The 19,574-nt window shown below is 35.6% G+C and overlaps 1 protein-coding gene and 1 pseudogene across 1 annotated transcript in view; one reads left to right on the top strand and one right to left on the bottom strand.

Annotated features, from left to right (window-relative positions):
- Positions 1-19,574, bottom strand: part of CCDC18 (coiled-coil domain containing 18) — a 103,772-nt gene that overhangs the window by 59,909 nt on the left and 24,289 nt on the right. The window contains exons 8-14 of the mRNA XM_044914563.1: positions 18,491-18,612; positions 17,192-17,483; positions 12,314-12,438; positions 11,384-11,544; positions 4,563-4,786; positions 3,325-3,435; positions 2,727-2,858 (exon numbers count right to left, since the gene is read on the bottom strand). Of these exons, the coding sequence (XP_044770498.1) occupies positions 2,727-2,858; positions 3,325-3,435; positions 4,563-4,786; positions 11,384-11,544; positions 12,314-12,438; positions 17,192-17,483; positions 18,491-18,612 (1,167 nt within the window). The remainder of the gene's footprint in view (positions 1-2,726; positions 2,859-3,324; positions 3,436-4,562; positions 4,787-11,383; positions 11,545-12,313; positions 12,439-17,191; positions 17,484-18,490; positions 18,613-19,574) is intronic.
- Positions 14,754-16,021, top strand: LOC110580378 (annotated as a pseudogene).

Genomic DNA, 19,574 nt, shown 5'->3' with positions numbered 1-19,574 from the left:
AGGCAAAAACTGACAGAACTGAAGGGAAAAATAGACAGTTCTACAAAAATAGTTGGAAACTTCAATACCCCATTCATAATAATGGACAGAAGACTAGACAGAATATAAGTAAGGAAACAGAGGACTTAACAGAATAAATCAACTAGATCTGATAGACATATACAGAACACTCTACCCAACAACAAAATACACATTCTTCTCAAGTGTGAAGGGGACATTTTGCAGGATAGACCATGTTAGGCCACAAATTGAAGTCTCAACAAATTTAAAAGGACAGATATCATTCAAAGTATCTTCTCCAACCACAACCAGATGAAATTAGAAATGAATAATGAAAGGAAAATTTAAAAATTCGTAAGATTGTGGCATTAATTAAACAACAGATTTTTAAACAATCAATGAATCAAAGAAGAATTCACAAGGGAAATGAGAAGATAATTAGGAGACAAATGAAAACAAAAACACCACTTATCAAAACTTAAGAGACACAGCCAAAGTGGGGCTAAGGGGTAATTTACAGCTATAAATGCTTACATTAAAAAACAAAAAAGATCTCAAGTCAATAATTTAACTTCAAAACATAAGGAACTAGAAAAAGAAGAACAAACTAAACCCAAAGCTAGTTGAGGGAAGGAAATAATAAAGATTACAGTAAAAATTAACAAAACGCAGAACAGAAAACAATAAAGTAAATCAATGAAATGAAAAGTTAGCTCTTAGAAAAAATAAACAAAAGTGACAAATCTTTAGCCGAATAGATTAAAAAAACAGAGAACGCAAATTAACAAAATCAGAAATGAAAGTGGGGATAGTACTGCCAATTATACAGAAACAAAAAAGATCATAAGCAAGCATAATGAATAATTGTGTGCCCACAAATTGAATAATCTAAATGAAATGGACAAATTCCTAGAAATACAAAACCTACAAAGACTATATAATGAAGAAATAGATCATCTGAATGACCTAAAACTAGTAAGAAGTTAAATCAGTAATCAAAAAGCTCCCAACAACTCTGAAAAACAAACTGAGGGTTCTAGAGGGGAGGGGGTTGGGAGGATGGGTTAGCCTGGTGATGGGTATTAAAGAGGGCACGTTCTACATGGAGCACTGGGTGTTATGCACAAACAATGAATCATGGAACACTACACCTAAAACTAATGATGTAATGTATGGGGATTAACATAATAAAAAAATAAAAATAAATAATAAAAAAAAAAAGCTCCCAACAAAGAAAAGCCCTGAACCCATAGCTTCACTAGTGAATTCTATCAAACATTTAAAGAATACCAATGTTTAGGGGTGCCTGGGTCAGTTGAGCGTCTGAATCATGATTTCTGCTCAGGTCATGATCTCACGGGTCATGGGATCAAGCAACACATCAGGTTCTGTGCTCAGTACAGAGTCTGCTTGAGATTCACTCCCTCTGCCCCTCCCTCCACACTCTCTCCCTCTCTCAAATAAAATCTAAAAAAGAATACCAATCTTTCTCAAACTTCTCCAAAAAAGTTAAGAGAGAACACTTTTTTTTTTTAAGATTTTATTTATTTATTTGACCGAGAGAGACACAGTGAGAGAGGGAACACAAGTAGAGGGAGCGGGAGAGGGAGAAGCAGGCTTCCTGCTGAGCAGGGAGCCCAATGCGGGGCTGGATTCCAGGACCCTAGGATCATGACCTGAGCCAAACGCAGATGCTTAATGAATGAGCCACCCAGGCGCCCCAAGAGAACACTTCTTAACTAATTCTGAGACCAGTTTTAACCTGATACTAAAACCAGACAAAAACACTAATGGAAAACTACAGATGAATATCCCTTATGAACATTAAAGCCGAAATCAATATAATACTAATAATCCAAATTCAGCAGCGTGGTAAAAGGATTATACACTATGACCAAGTGGGATTTATTCCTGGAATGCAAGGGTGGTTCAACATGTAAAACTCAATCAATGTAATACACCATATCAACAGAATGAAGAAAAAAAAAAACGTATGATCATCTCAATTGATGCAGAAAAGTTGACAAAACTCAACACCCTTTCATGATAAAAACACTCAACAAACTAGGAATAAAATAAAACTACCTTAACATAATAAAAGCCATATATGGAAAACCTACAGCTAACATCATACTGAAAATGGTGAAAGACTGAAAACTTTTCCTCTAAGATCAGGAACAAAACAAGGATGCCCCCTTTCATTTCTATTCAACACAGTACTAGAAGTTCTGGCCAGAGCAATCAGTGTCCATTGATAGATAAATGGATAAGCAAAATGTGGTATATACAGACAACAGAATATTCATTCTTATAAAAGAAGTAAATTCTGCAATATGCCACAACATGGATGAACCTCAAGGACATTATGCTAAGTGAATTAAGCCAGTCACAAAAAGACAAATACTGTATGATTCCACTTACATGAGATACTTAGGGTAGTCAAAATCACTGGGACAGAAGAAAGTAGAATGATGGTAGCTAGGGGATGGGGGGAGGGCATAATGGGAGGTATTGTTTAATGGGTATAGAGTTTCAGTTCTGATATTATCCCACACGTCCCTTAGGCTCTGTTCTTTTTCCAAATCTTTTTTTCTCTCTGTTGCTCAGTTTGAATGTTATTGCTCTATATTTCAAGCTCTTATTTTTATACACACACACACACACACACACACACACACCCGGTAGAGTATTATTCAGCCACAAAAAAGAAAAACATAATATCTTACTCTTTCAATCTGCTTTTCCATTTCTTTATGCTGTTCAAGATGAATTTTCTTAGCCTTTTCAAAAGCTAAACAAATTTTCTCATGTTCTGTATTGATATTGGTTTCTAGACTTCTTATCTTTTCATTCTTTTCCTAGAAATAGAAAAAGACTTTAAAAGAATATAATTGAGAACTAGTTTTACATAAAAGTACATAAGTAAAGCATTAAATTTGTCATACTCTATTCTTTGAAGAATCACAGTAGGTAATATGTAAAACTTCAAAAATAAACATTTATTGAAGAGACAAAATGGTTATTTTAAAAAACCACATCAAAATGAAAGATTTAACTATTTTAAAATACTGAAAAGCCTATCAAAGAAGTATACTATTTCCTTCAATTCTACTAGAATAAAAATCAGAAATTGCAGATAACAACTTGCCATGTAAGCCTATAAACTTAAAAATACAGAAGCAAAAAAATGAATCATCAGAAAAGTTTAGTAGAATTTATACTTTCCTATTCAGTATACTGTACAACAATACTAAAACAAACATGCTGTCACAAATCAAGTGCCTTAAAGTCACAGTGAATTTGTAGCCAAACAGTAATTTTTACCATAAGCTCCTGCTCTAGTTCTGCATTTTTTGCAGCAACAGAGGAATAAGCAACTATTTTTTCTTCTAGCTGTTTCTCGAGAGTTAAAAGTTGAGAACACTTCTTTGTCATCTGAAAACATATTGAAAGAAATTAAAAATTATTTTTTAAAAAATTACTTTTAAAGATAAGTGACAATTTAGAAGAAAAATAGTGAAGGGAAGGGCAGGTATATGACAGATTGTTCCATCTATGTAATACATAAGTAGTTTAATTCTGACCCCTATGTCCAAATATCATTGCATCCCAACCCATTTCTTAAAAGTAGCTGTTAAAGACTGAAATTAGTATAATAAAATGTTAACAGTAGCTATTTCTGGTGGTGGAATTATCAATGGTTTATTTTCTTCTTTGTCCTTTGTGTATTTTCAACAAGATTGTAATAATTTTGTAATTTGAAAAGTTATTAATCTCAGTACTAGATAATTTTCTAAGTAAGCTGATGGCTATAATTTAGATTTAGACTAAATCTCCTTTTCCATTACTTACATAATGTAAGTTTTTCCTTGGTGTAGGCTACAGATTTTAAAATGAGAAATCAGACCTTTTAAAAGTACTCCTACAGACAGCATCAGCCTCAGTTTTAAAGTGAGTATAACATATACACATGTGGTCCTGGTCTATAATTACCTAAAAAGGCATCCTTATTCTATCCTCAATAGAAATGAAGATCAAATACTCACAAAACACACTTTATGCACTTTTCAAAATGTAATCCAAGCATATCTGCATCATAATCACATGCAGTTGTTCACAAATGCAGATTTCTGAGCATGACTCCATACCTACTGGATCAGAATCATTAGAACAGTACCCAGAAATCTACATGTTTAACAGGCTTCCCAGCCGGTTCTGCTGTTAGCTAACATTCAAAATCCTCTATTATCACTCCTTTTCTTCCAATTACATAATCCAAATTCTTGACTTGTAAATGTGTATTAGCCATATTAACTTATACTTGGAAGAAATAACAGACTGCAATACATTAGAAGGTCCACCATATTTGAGACCTGTTAGCCACTAGAGAGTAATTTCTCACTTTTAACATAGGTTAAAACCCAAAGGTTTCCAAATATAATTTTAAAAGAATTTATAACTGATGTATAAATCTGGACTTACACATACAACTTTCACACAACTATAGTGCCTTTTTTCTTGTCTCCAAAGTTAGTACATATAAACAGCTAATTCAAGCTTACTTCACTTTCTAGTTTGCTAGAGTTTGAAGCTTTCTCCAGCAGCTCCTCTTGTATCAGCTGAAACTGACTAGTTCTGTGGGCCATGTTAACCTTCAAATCAGAATTCTCAGCTTCTATTTGCACCAACTTAGCACGTAGTTCTTCTATTCCAGAAGCAAGTCTCTGCCTTTCTCTTTCATATTGCTTATTCACAGTATGTTGATTTTGGTCTTTTATTCTTTCTGCTAACAAACATAAAAGGAAAATTATTCTGTATAAAACTTAAAGAATAAAAACCTATTCAATGCTGAAAGTTTTAATCATAAACAAAGTTTAATTTCTCATCTGAAGAATACTAAAGGGAATGGAGAAAGACATACATTAAGGAAAATATAATGAAGGAACATGGTAAGGTACTTTCTATAATTAAGTACATAACAAAGTAGGAATAAAATCTTCTGAATCATTCACTTTTCTAGACTATTCCTTCACACCAGAAAGAGCCCTTCTCTCACTATAAAATTTTTGGAAAGAAAACATTGTAAAAAAAAATCACTGTTTAAAAAAAAAGTTGTTCTGTTTCCTTAAACTGAAGTTGACCATAAAATTTCTCTGGATAACTTGGCATCATTAATATTTTGATGTAGGGGCACCTGGGTGGCTCTGCCTTCGGCTCAGGTCATGATCTCAGGGTCCTGGGATTGAGCCCTGCATCAGGCTCCCTGCTCAGCAGCGGAGTCTGCTTCTCCCTCTCCCTTCTTCCCCTCCCCCCACTTGTGTTTTCTCTCTCTCATGTTCTCTCTCTCTCAAATAATCTTTTTTAAAAAAGAATATTTTCATATATTGTATACAGATGCAAGTTCAAAAGCTGAAGACGAATCCTTCCTAGTCTAAACTAGCTCATGAGAATTCAGTGATGCTTTTTGAACTACTAAGGGTTATTAAAGATAGTTGTTCAAACACATCCTTTCTCCACTACAAACATATAAACTTACTCCCACCTAAAAGTGACTGAGCTTTCAGGAGTGCCTTAAAGAGGCATAATGTATATGATTGCATAAGAACACACACAGGTATGGAAATATGTAGAGATGTACTATGCCTTCAAGGGTTACTTAAGTAGCCATTTCCAATCAGTTCTCCATATCCCTAATATTTCACTTTCTAGGCTATCTATCTATCATTAGCTCTATACTCTTTGATGTAAGAGAATTTATAACATATTTATCAACACCTCTAATAACTAGTGTTCATTCTGCTAATAATCTCATCACTCATCCCTATTCTCTCTAATCACTTAGCTATCTAATTCTGCTGTCATTTTCCTGCCACCAGCCAATCATACTTGAAGATAGACAATGATAAGTTAAAGATACATATGTTAACCACTAGGGCAACCATTAAGAAAATAAAGAGGTATAGTTAGCTAATCAATAGTGGAGACAAAATGGAATACTAAAATATAATTGATCCAAAAGAAAGCAGGAAAGATGAATAAAGGGCATTAGAATAAATAGCAAACAAATACAAAGATGACAGTTTCTTTCTCCCTCTCCCTTTGCCACCCCCCACGCTCTCTCTTTCAAATAAATAAATCTTTAAAAAAATAATAAATAAAAACGTACTTGACGATGTAAAATTTACTTACAATAAGATGCACCCATTTAAAATATAAAGTTTGATACGTTTTATCAAATGTTTGTTTTTTTCATATGTTTATACCTTTGTAACTATCACCACAATCAAGACATCTAACATTTTCATCAGTAGACAAATGGCCAACAGACACATGAGAAAATGTTCGACATCACTAATTATCAGGGAAATGCAAATCAAAACCTCAATAAGATATCACCTCACACCTGCCAGAACAGCTAAAATCAAAAACACAACACTGTTGGTGGGAATGCAAACTGGTGCAGCCACTTGGAAAACAATATGGAAGTTCCTTAAAAAATTAAAAACAGAATTATTACATGATCTAGTAATTCCACTACTGAGTATATATGCAAAGAAAATGAAAACACTAATTCGAAAAGATATATGCACCCCTATATTTATTGATTACATATAATAGCCAAGATATGGAAGCAACCCAAGTGTCCATCGATAAATGAATGGATAAAGGAGATGGGGTGTGGGTGTGTGTGTATAAAATGGGATATTACTCAGCCATAAAAAAGAATGAGATCTTGCCATTTGCAGCATGAATGGACCTAGAAGATATAATGCTAAGTGAAATAATAAGTCAGACAGAGAAAGACAAATACTGTGTGATTTCACTCACATGTGGAATTTAAGAAACAAATGAACAAAGAAAAAAAGAAAAAAAAATTCATATATGGAGAACAAATTGGTGGTTCCCAGAGGGAGGGGGAAAGTTAAATAGTTAAAAGGGATTAAGAGTACACTTATCATGATGAATGCTGAGTAATGTATAGAAATGTTGAATTACTATATCATACACCTGAAGCTAATATAACACACTATTTTAATTATACTTCAATTAAAAAAACCCCCCAAACCAGAAAAACATTTCCCTCAGGATCAATTGTACTCCTTCTCAATTTTCTTTGGGTTTAATTATGTCTTTAATTTTTCTTACAGTGAAAGCTTAGATTATTGATTTTAAACATTTCTTCTTTTCTAATCTAAGTATTTAAAGGTATAAACTTATCATTAGGCAATGCTGTAGCTCCCACTAATTTTTATATGTTGTATTTTCATCTTATTTACTTCAAAATATCCTACAATATCTCCTGAGTTTATTTCCAAATATTTAGAATTTTCCGGGTATCTTTTTGTTATTAGTAGTGGACATTAGGTTGTTTTTCTTAAACAACCTAATTCATGAATGAACCTGATTTCAGTTTTTTAAAATGTTTTGAGACTTAGTTTATAGGCCAGCATATGGAGTATTTTGATGAATATTTTAAATACATTTGAGAAAATTGTATATTCTGGTGATTATTGTGTAGAGTGAATGTGAATCATATTAAACTTCTTTATAGTACTTAAGTCTTCTTTCCCCTTAATGATTTTCTGTGTACTTGTTCTATCAGTTACTGAGAAAGAAGTTTTGAAATCTTCAAATATGTATGTGGGTTTGTTAATTTATCCTTCTAGTTCTGTCAGTCTCAACTCTGCTTTGTCTGAAATTAATATAGTTATTCCATCTATTTTTATTGATACATAATTGACATATAACATTGTATTAGTTTCAGGTGTATGACATAATGAATTGATATATGTATATATTTTGAAATGATTACCACAGTAAGTCTATTTAACATCCGTCATCACATATAGTTACAAATTTTGGGGAGGGATGAGAGCTTTTTTTTTGAAAGATTTTATTTATTTGAGGGGCACCTGGGTGGCTCAATCGTTAAGTGTCTGCCTTCAGCTAAGGTCATGATCCCAAAGTCCTGGGATCAAGCCCTGCATGGGGCTCCCTGCTCAGCAGGAAGCCCGCTCCTCCCTCTCCCACTCCCCCTGCTGTGTTCCCTCTCTCGCTTTGTCTGTCTCTGTCAAATAAATAATTAAAATCTTTAAAGAAAAAGAAGATTTGAGAGAGAGAGATTGAGAGAACGAGCAGGGGGAGGGGCAGATGATGATATATATATGAGTGCAGGCATCTTTTCAAGATAGTGATTTCAGGGGGGTGGGGGGATGGGGTAGCCGGGTGATGGGTATTAAGGAGGGCACGTGTTGTGATGAGCACTGGGTGTTATACGCAAACAATAAATCATGGAACACTACATCAAAAACTAATGATGTATTATATGGTGGCTAACTGAACATAATAAAAAGACAGTGATTTCAGATGTCGGGTAAATACTCAGAAGTGGAATTACTGCAACATATGGTAGTTCTACTTTTAATTTTTTGAGGAACTTCCATACTGTTTTCCAAAGCAGCTGTATCAATTTACATGCTCACCAACAGGGCACAGGGTTCTCTTTTCTCCACATCCTCACCAATGCTTATTTCTTGTTTTTTTGATGATAGCCACTCTGACAGATGTGGGGTGATAGTTCATTGTGGTTTTTTGTTTGTTTGTTTTAAGATTTTATTTGTTTATTCATGAGAGACAGAGAGAGAGAGAGGCAGAGGCAGAGGGAGAAGCAGGCTCCCCGCAGAGCAGGGAGCCCGATGTGGGACTCGATCCCAGGACCCTGGGACCATGACCTGAGCCGAAGGCAGACGCCCAACCGACTGAGCCACCCAGGCATCCCTCATTGTGGTTTTGATTTGCATTTCCCTGATGATTAGTGCTGTTGAGCATCTTTTCATGTGTTTGTTTACCATCTGGATGTCTTCTTTAGAAAAATGTCTATTTAGATCCTCTGCCCATTTTTAAAAAATATTTGAGAGAGAGAGCTGGGGGAAGAGCTGAGGGGGAGGGACAAGTGGACTTCACACTGAGTGCCAAGCCCAACCTGGGGCTCGATCCCATGACCCTGAGATCATGACCTGAGCTGAAATCAAGAGTCAGATGCTCAACCGACTGAGCCAGGTGCCCCGCCTCTGCCCATTTTTTAACTGAATTGTTTTTTTGTATTGAGTTGTATGAGTTTTTATGTATTTTGGATATTAACCCCTTATCAGATATGATTTACAAATGCTTTCTCCCACTTTATAGGTTGTCTTTTCTTTTGCTGGGCAGAAACTTTTTAGTTTGATATAGTCCCACTTGTTTATTTTTACTTTCTTGCTTTTGATTTTGGTGTCAAATCCAAAAGAAAATCATCACCAAGACTGATATCTAGGAGCTTTTTTCTTATATTTTCTTCTAGAAGTTTTACGGTGTCAGGTTTTATATTAAAGTCTGTAATCCATTTTGAGTTGATTTCTGTCTGTAAGATAGTAGTCTACTTTCATTCTTTTGCATACAGCTATTCAGTTTTCCTGACACTGTTTATTGAAAAGACTATCCTTATGCTATTGTTTGTTCTTGTCTCCTTTGTTCTAAATTAATTGACCCCATATGCACAGGTTTATTTTTGTGCTCTCTACGCTGTTCCATTGATCTATATGTCTGTTTTTAATGCCAACACCATACTGTTTTGATTATTATAGCTTTGTAATATAGTTTGAAATTATGAAGTGTGATGCCTCCAGTTTTGTTTTACTTTCTCAAGATTACTTTGGCTATTTGTGGTCCCATACAAATTTTAGGATTGTTCTACTGTTTTATAAAAAATCCACTGGAGGGCACCTGAGTGGCTCAGTCGGTTAAGCATCTACCTTCAGCCCAGGTTATGATCCCAGGGTCCTGGGATCAAGTCCTGCACTGGGCTCCCTGCTCAGTGGGGAGTCTGCTTCTCCCTCTCCCTCTGCTCCTTCCCCCTGCTTGTGCACTCTCTCTCTCTCTCATGTTCTCTCTCTCAAATAAATAAAATCTCAAAAAAAAAAAAAAGAAATATATTTTTGTTTTAAAAAGAAAGCCATTGGAAAGGAGCTAGAAAAAGAACAACAAATGAAGCCTAAAGCCAGAAGGAGGGAAATAATAAAGATTAGAACAGAAATAAATGATATAGAAACAAACAAAAAAAGAAACCCAGAACGATCAATGAAACCAGGAGCTGGTTCTTTGAAAGAATAAAACTATAAACCCTGAGTCAGACTTATCAAAATGAAAAGAGAAGGGCATTTGGGTGGCTCAGTCAGTTAAGTGTCTGTCTTCAGCTCAGGTCATGATCTTGGGGTCCTGGGATTGAGCCCCACGTCAGGCTCCCTGCTCAGTGGGGACTCTGCTTCTTCCTTTCCCTCTGCCCCTACCCCTGCTCATGCTCTCACTCTGTCTCTCTCAAATGAATAAATAAAAAATAATTTAAAAAAAAGAGAGAAAGGACTCAAATAGATAAAATCATGAATGAGGAGAGATCACAAGCAACACCAATGAAATACAAATAATTATAAAATATTATGAAAAATTATATGCTACCCAGTCAATCTGGAAGAAATGGATGCATTCCTAGAAACATATAAACTACCAAAACTGAAACAGGAAGAAACAGAAAACTTGAACAGACCGATAACCAACAAAGAAATTGAATCGGTAATCAAAAATCTCCCAACCAGGGCGCCTGGGTGGCTCAGTCGTTAAGCGTCTGCCTTCAGCTCAGGTCATGATCCCAGGGTCCTGGGATCGAGCCCCACATCGGGCTCCCTGCTCTGAGGGAAGCCTGCTTCTCTCTCTCCCACTCCCCCTGCTTGTGTTCCCTCTCTCGCTGTGTCTCTGTCAAATAAAGAAAATCTTCAAAAAAAAAAAAAAAATCTCCCAACCAACAGAAATCCAGGGCCGGATGGCTTCCCAAACATTTAAAGAAGAGTTAATACCCATTCTTCTCAAACTGTTCCAAAAAATAGAAATGGAAAGAAAACTTCCAAATAGCCCATTGTAGGGCTCGATCTAATGACCCTGAGATTGGACTTGAGCCAAAACCAAGAGTTGGACATTTTAACTGACTGAGCCACCCAGGTGCCCTAAAATGCAAAGTTCAACAATTTTGAAATTTTTGCTGTCTTACCAACCCAAACTAGTACTAACAGATTAACTAAACTTTTGATAATCCATTTCTCTAAAAAACTATCATAAAAGACTTAGAATTAAGGGGCGCCTCGGTGGCTCAGTTGGTTAAGCATCTACCTCAGGTCATGATCCCAGGGTCCTGGGATCGAGTCCCACATTGGGCTCCCTACTCAGCGGGGAGCCTGCTTCTTCTGCCCCTTCCCCACTCATACTTGTGCTCCCTCTCTCTCTCTCTCTGAAATAAATAAATAAAATCTTAAAAAAAAAAGACTTAGAATTAAAAATTTCAATTTTATACACTCACCTAATTGATTACCTCCTAGTTTTACCGGTTCTGTCTCTAAACTATTTAATTTGCCACTTTCTTGTTTGTCATTACAAGCAAGAAGACTCTTAGATAACTGATTTGCAGCCAGGTTTGCCTGAAGCTTTTGAATTTCTGCCTCCTTTATTGCAAGCTTAATCCTGGAACAAAATAAAATACACCAAAAATTATTAGAAAGATCCTATATAAATATATCTCATACCATTTTTACCTTTCAAGTTAGCAAAAAATTTAATGTAGATTGATTCAGCTACTTTAAAAGCTTGATAGTACCTAGTAAAACTAAAAATGTACACACACCATGACCCAGAAATTTCACTTTTAGGAATATACACTGGAGAAACTGGCATATTATAAAAGGAAACATGTAAAGGTATGTACTTTGCAGCACTGTTTGTAATAGAAGAAAACTAGAAACAAGGTAGCTATCAATAAATAGTGATACAGTTATAGGATAGACTCCTATATAGCTATTAAAACTAACCATACTAATCCACCCATTGATTAGTCACTCTAACTACCTACCTCAACATGTATGAATTTAAAAAATAATGCTGAATGAAAAAGCAAAATTACAAACAATATAAACACATAGTATATTTTCCATGTGTGGATGTAAACATATACAAAATGGATTGAGGAATATACATCCAATTCAGGATGGTGGATACTTAGGAGAATGAAACTAGTGGAAAGAACATCCCATAATGTTTTTAGTTTTTACTTAAAAACATTTGAAAAAAATATCACAGAATGTTAAGAATAATCAATTCTTAGTTATGGAAACACAGATATTATAATACTTGCAGAACTTTTCTGTACATTTTTCATCTTCTCAAAGATTTTAATTACCAATTAAAAAAAAAAAAACATTGTATTTGCTACAACTTCAGCATCTGAAAACCATACCTCAATTCTGAAATCACCATTTTATTTGCCTCACAGCAGCCAATGTAATTGTCTTCCTTGTTTGACAAACTACTCATCTGGTGTTTAGAAAGAGATGATTTAAAACCAAACATTTCTCTTTTTAACTGCAAATTTAAAAACAAACATATATAAACTTACAACATCTATGATGCAATTGTTTCATTATTCAGAACTCCAATTTTTAAAAATTGTGTGAATAAATAGAAATAACCTAGTGTCCATCAATAGGATAAATGTATAAATACATTATGAAACATTAAGATAACAGGAAAACCACAAGAGTTAAAATAAACCTGAATTATATAAATCATTTGGAGACATCATATAACACTACATTAAGTGAAAAACAACAGAGGCACATGTAGTATTTTCCAAAATATATTAGTTATATATGTTTTTCTAGAGCATGCATATGTGGCAACATTTAAAATATAGACAAGAAGGATACACACGAGTTTCGGAATAGTGCCTACCTCTGTGGAGAGATGGAAAGGATTGGGATCTAACACAGTATATAAAGAGGCTTATTTATCTGTAAAACTTTATTCTAAAAAAATATGAAGTGGATATCACAATATGTTACTCAGATATAGCAAATGGTGTGCTGCATTGGTCTGTTTTTCTGTATGTTTGAACAATAGAGAATTTTTTAAATTAGTTATGAAAAGGGGCAAGATAAGCACTTAATGACTACTATCTTCAAACTATAACCAAATCAAGCTTTCTAGAAATGAAAAAAATTCCCATTTCCAAACCACGTTATTCTTAGCATTGCACGAAACACAGGATCAAACATATTACCACACCAACTTCAGAATCACATACAAAGTAATTCTTGATATTGAGTCAAATGAGAATATCAGTTTAAAATGAATGCTATCGGGGTGCCTGGGTGGCTTAGTCGGTTAAGCATCTGCCTTTGGCTCAGGTCATGATCCCAGGATTCTGGGGTGGAGCCCTGCATGGGCTCCCTGCTCAGCAGGGAGCCTGCTTGTTCCTCTCTCTCTGCTCCTCCCCCCACTTATTCTCTTTCAAATAAATAAAATCTTTTTTAAAAATTTTAAAAAATGAATGCTATCTGCATCTAATTACTATCAAATTTCTAAAGTAAACAGAACATTTAAAACCTAAGCAAATAATCAGGATCCTAGGAAAGTAGATATAGCAGAGGGCTGGGAATCAAGAATCATACATTCTAGTTTTAATTCTGCTGCTAGCTAGTTATAAAAGTTACTTATTTCCTTGGCACTACATTTCTTTGTCAATAAAATGATGGTGTTGAATCAGATGATTTCTAAGTTCCCTTTCAGCTTAATTCCATGACAGTTTAAAATTGGTTAAGAGTCTACCACCCATTCAAATATATTTGAAACCAGCCATGATGCATTTATATACACTCTTCTCTTGATCTCACCTTTATTTTACACCTATCAATTATGGACTTCTGATACAGTTATACTTACTTACTTCCTAATCTCACTTATATATGGTCATATGTATAACTGAAAGAGAAATGGTGGCCAGCTGCTATCATAAAAACATTTTAATGTTCTGTGCATTCTAATAAGTACATGAAAATTTGCACATTATTATTCATTAGAAAAATGCAAATTAAAACCACAATGTGATACCACTTTATACCCACTAAGATGGCTAAAACCTGAAAGACAGATAATAAAAAATGTTAGCTAGGATGCAGAAAAACAGGAACCCTCGTACATTCCTCATGAAAACAAAAAATGGTATAGCCACTTTGGAAAACAGTTTAACATAACTTTACCATATGACCTAGAAATTCTATTCCTAGGTATCTATCTACTCAAGAGAAATGAAAGTATGTCCACACAAAGAGTTGTATGCAAATTTTCACAGCAGCATTGTTCTTAATAGTCCAGAAGTGGAAGCAGTCCAAATGTCCATCTAATGGTGAATAGATAAATAAAATGTGGTATATCCATACAATGGACTAATATTCAACAATAAAAAGAAATGAAGTACTGATATATGTCACAATGAATGATCCCCCAAATTTTTAGAATGCAAGAGACCATACATTGTATAATTTTATTTATATGAAATGCTCATAAAAGACAAATCTCTAGAGACAGAAATCAGATTAGTGGTTTCCTAGGGGTGGGTGTGGGTACAGGGACTAATTATAAATAGGCACAAGGGATCTTTTGGGGATGATAAAAATGTTTGAAAACTAGATTGTGGTATTGTTCCAAAACTTGTAAGTTTACTAAAAATAACTGAACAGTACAATTAAAATGAGTGAATTCTATGGTATGTCAATGTTACTTGAAGAAAGCTATTTGTAGAAACAAGAGAGGCCGTGCGCGCAGAGCGAGCACCTGTAGCCTCCCCATCCCTCCGGCAACGCTCGACCCCGGGATCCCCCCTGGCTTGCCTGCCCGCCATGGCCAACAAGGAAGCAGCCTTTGATGACGCAGTAGAACGTGTGAGCAACGAAGAGTACAAAAGATGGAAAAGAACACCCCTTTTCTTTATGATTTGGTGACCCATGCTCTGGAGTGACCTAGCCTAACTGCACAGTGGCTTCCAGATGTAACCAGACCAGAAGGGAAAGACTTCAGCATTCTTCGACTTGTCCTGGGAACACACACGTCAGATGAACAAAACCATCTTGTGATAGCCAGTGTGCAGCTCCCTAACGATGATGCTCAGTTTGATGCTTCACACTACAACAGTGAGAAAGGAGAATTTGGAGGTTTTGGCTCAGTTAGTGGAAAAATTGAAATAGAAATCAAGATCAACCATGGAAGAAGTAAACCGGGCACGTTATATGCCCCAGAACCCTTGCATTATTGCAACAAAGACTCCATCCAGTGATGTTCTTATTTTTGACTATACAAAACATCCTTTCAAACCAGACCCTTCTGGAGAGTGCAACCCAGACTTGCATCTGCGTGGACATCAGAAGGAAGGTTATGTACTTTCTTGGAACCCAAATCTCAGTGGGCACTTACTTAGTGCTTCAGACGACCATACCATCTGCCTCTGGGACATCAGTGCTGTTCCAAAGGAAGGAAAAGTGGTGGATGCGAACACCATCTTTACAGGACATACAGCGGTAGTAGAAGATGTTTCCTGGCATCTGCTCCACGAGTCTCTGTTTGGGTCAGTTGCTGATGATCAGAAACTTATGATCTGGGGTACTCGTTCAAACAATACTTCCAAACCAAGCCACTCAGTTGATGCTCACACTGCTGAAGTGAACTGCCTATCTTTCAATCCTTATAGTGAGTTCATTCTGGCCACAGGATAGCCGACAAGACTGTTGCCTTGTGGGATCTGAGAAATCTGAAACTTAAGTTGCATTCCTTTGAATCACATAAGGATGAAATATTCCAGGTTCAGTGGTCGCCTCACAATGAGACTATTTTGGCTTCCAGTGGTACTGATTGCAGACTGAATGTCTGGGATTTAAGTAAAATTGGAGAGGAACAATCCCCAGAAGATGCAGAAGATGGGCCACCAGAATTGTTGTTTATTCATGGTGGTCACACTGCCAAGATATCTGATTTCTCCTGGAATCCCAATGAACCTTGGGTGATTTGTTCTCTATCAGAAGACAATATCATGCAAGTGTGGCAAATGGCAGAGAACATTTATAATGATGAAGATCCTGAAGGAAGCGTGGATCCAGAAGGACAAGGGTCCTAGATATACCTGCACTTCTTGTGATTTTAGACTCGCCCTTTTATTCCTCTCAACCCTGAGATTGATTTAACACTGGTTTTGAGACACAGACTTTGGTTGGCTATCCCTCTATGATAGGTACCATCAACAATGTTATTAGCCTAAACAGAGGGTGTTTTCTAAATATTAACTGGGGGACTTGATTCAGTAAAGCCACAGACTTATATTTAAATTTTCTTTAGGAATTTTCTAGTAACAAAGGTCTAAAGTAGCCACAGAAAGGGGAATATTATGTGTGGTTATTTTTCTTCTTAGGCTATATCCCCAAGTTTTTCAGACTCCTTTAAGTAAAGGCTAAAGGAAGGAAGGAGTAGAGCCAAGTGAGGTAGATGTCTGAGCCATGAGGTATAAATACCACAAGATGTCGTTTTTATTAAGGAAATGGGGGAGATTCAAGTCATATAAATTCCTGTTCTAAAATTTTCACACCTGACTTTCCAGGATGCACATTTTCCTATGTAGACCAGTCTCCTCTCAGTTTCTTCAGTTAAGTCAAAACTATGTGTTCCTCTTTCCCCCATATATTTTTGCTTGTTAGTCTATTTCTTGAGCTGTTTTTGTATTTCTTTCCTTTCTGTGAAATGGTTTTTTAAAAAACTTGGGACCACCAAGTTGTAAAGATGTATGTTTTTACCTGACAGTTATACCACAGGTAGACTGTCCAGTTGAGTTGAGAAGAGTGAATTGATAGCTTGTATTTGTTTTTAAAATTAAATTAATCCTGGATAAGAGTTGCTTTTTTTTTTTAGGAGTTAGTCTTTGACCACTAGTTTGGTACCATCTCTATTTTGGGTGACCTGTTTCACCGGCAGGCCTGTTACTTTCGATGACTAACTGTGTAAGTGCTTACAATGGAATAAATTGCTTTTCTACATTTAAAAAAAAAAAAAAAGCTATTTGTAAAAAATCTTGTGTCGTTCTTACATATGGCATCGCAGAGACTAAGAAAGGGTGGAAGGGTAGACAGGTTAAGTGCAGAAAAACAAAAGGGATTAGACAGACAAGAAATTCAAGATTGAAAGTAGAGATATGTAAAAATAAATACCCACATACATACATACTAATAAAGCAAACACAAGATGATGACCTTTTAAAAAGCACTTCAGTAAAATTTTCTTTTTCACCCATACTTACTGGCAACTGGGACATAACTTTTTCCAAACTTTTCAGTTCTACCCTTGAACTTTCTATTTCTTGTTGACACAAATCCAGTCGCTCATTCTGTGCTACAACATGGACCTTTAATTCTCGGTTTTCATTCATTAGAGAAAATTTTTCTCTAAGTACTTCTTCTTTGTCCTCTAATTCACTCTCTAGCTTCAGAATACTTTGCCTAGACTCAGTTAGTTGTGCCATAACTTCTGAATTTTTCACTGCCATGATCCTTAATTTTTCTTTTCCATTGTTATTTTCTTCTTTTAACTGCCTATAAAGAAAAAAGCATAAAAATGAAAATAAAATATACATTCATTTTTAGTAGTTATATTTAGTTAAACGCACTTTTAAAGTATTTTAAAGCCTTAATTCTAGAACTGTAACACCTGCTCACATTTGCTGAATGCCTACTTTCTGCACACCAGAAACTCACAACTTTATGTGGGCAGCACTATTATCATTCTCTGTTTATAGATAAGGAAACCAAGGTATAGAAGGGTTATGAAACTTTGCCAGTGTCTCACAGTAAGTAGGAGGGCAGGATAACTCCATTATCTTCAAAGCCTTCTGCTCCTTTTTGAAAAGTGTAAGACAGGAGATCTAACTCCAAAATCCTAATTCAACATATTGCAACATGAAGAAAGTTTTAGACTATATAAGGAAAAATCATAAACTATTAGCCACAACTCTAAAAAATAGTAATCAACCATTAACTGATTACTAGGCAGTATTATTTTCAAATATATACATATATAGCTATAAAAACATGTCAAACATTAGAACAATCTACAGAACTGTTGGTGAATGGATAAATGGATAAAAAAATGTGGTACATCCATACAGCAGAATAATATTCAACAATAAAAAATGAAATACTGATATACATCACAATGCATTCACAGTGTCCTTTTTCACATTTTTAATGTCTCTGAAATGAGAAGGCTGGACTAGGTGATTCACATGATTTGAAGAACACATATTTTACTAACCAGCTAATGTCACACTACAAGAACATTATGTGTGTGTTCATTTTCTCTAAATATATGCAAAGTAAATATGCTGATCATATTACTCTATATTTACAAGTATATTAATATCAACATGTTTTATTGGTTAAAAACCCTAATGTTATACCTAGAAAACAATTTCAGTCATGAAACCTATCTTTCTATGTAATTTAAGGCCATAACTAAATACACAAAATATTCTATCTTAAAATGTTGCAGTTCTTTCTCCATTTCCACACAAAAATCCTTTTTCCACAACAAGATACTGTACCTTAATTTCTCTTTCAGAATTTCAAGGTCACTTTTATATAGACCACACTTTTCCTGTAGTCTTTTATTTTCTTTTTCACAGCTAATTAGATTTTTCTCTAATATTTCTTCTTCAACTTGAACCTAAAACAATAATTTGTTTTAAGTGGACATACTACTGTGGTCATAAATGTAGGTGTTTCAAACTAAAAAGTAGTGATTTCAGAAATAAACAGGAGAGTAGAGTAAGTATTCCACATGTGTAAGTCCCTGATCTTGTAGTGAAAGGAGCAAAGTAAACTTCCTGGGCAGTGACATAGGACAGGGAGGGAGACTCTACCACCTGTCCAGAAATGGTTAAGAGCCTATGACGAGGGGCCACGGCACTACCATCTGAGAGCTAGTGTTCTGGCCTCACAGGGGCAAGGCAAGCAACTCAGGTAGTGATGCTGCATCAAGTTACTAAAGGCTAACTATACTGCAAACGTTCTAGAGAAATAATTTTTGAAATTTTAGCCACTGAATACTCCCACTGAAATCAGAGTTCAAATCTAAAACAGATAAAAGTCAAGTGCCCAGGGGGCACCTGGGTGGCTCAGTCGGTTAAGCGTCTGCCTTCGGCTCAGGTGGTGATCCCAGAGTCCCGGCATCGAGTCCCGCATCAGGCTTCCTGCTCAGCGGGGAGCCTGCTTCTCCCTCTGCCCCTCCCTGCTGCTCATTCTCTCTCTCTCTCTCTCTGAGAAATAAATAAAATCTTTAAAAAAAAAGATAAGCACCCAGGTTGGAGTGGTGGGAGAAGAGGGCTCAGTAGATCTGCCCCACTTTCTCTGTTACATCTACCTAATTATAGGGCTCTGCTGAGCATGGTTTGAAACTGATAATCCTAAGGAGAAGTGTAAAAAAATCATCTTACATTTTCCTCTCTTTCCTGTATAAAGTCCTTCCTCTCCCTAAGGATATTCCCCCCACTGAGTATTCTACCTCCCCCTACAGATTACCTTATTAAAAATCCCTTCTATGCGATTTCATTCCCACAGGGACCTTCTCCAAGGCTTTCAAAACTGTGATCTGATTAATTTACACTGAAGACCAGTACCTAACAGGAT

Source organism: Neomonachus schauinslandi, chromosome 4 (genome assembly GCF_002201575.2).
Source record: "Neomonachus schauinslandi chromosome 4, ASM220157v2, whole genome shotgun sequence".
NCBI lineage: Eukaryota > Metazoa > Chordata > Mammalia > Carnivora > Phocidae > Neomonachus > Neomonachus schauinslandi.
This window is presented reverse-complemented; position numbering and strand designations above follow the sequence as displayed.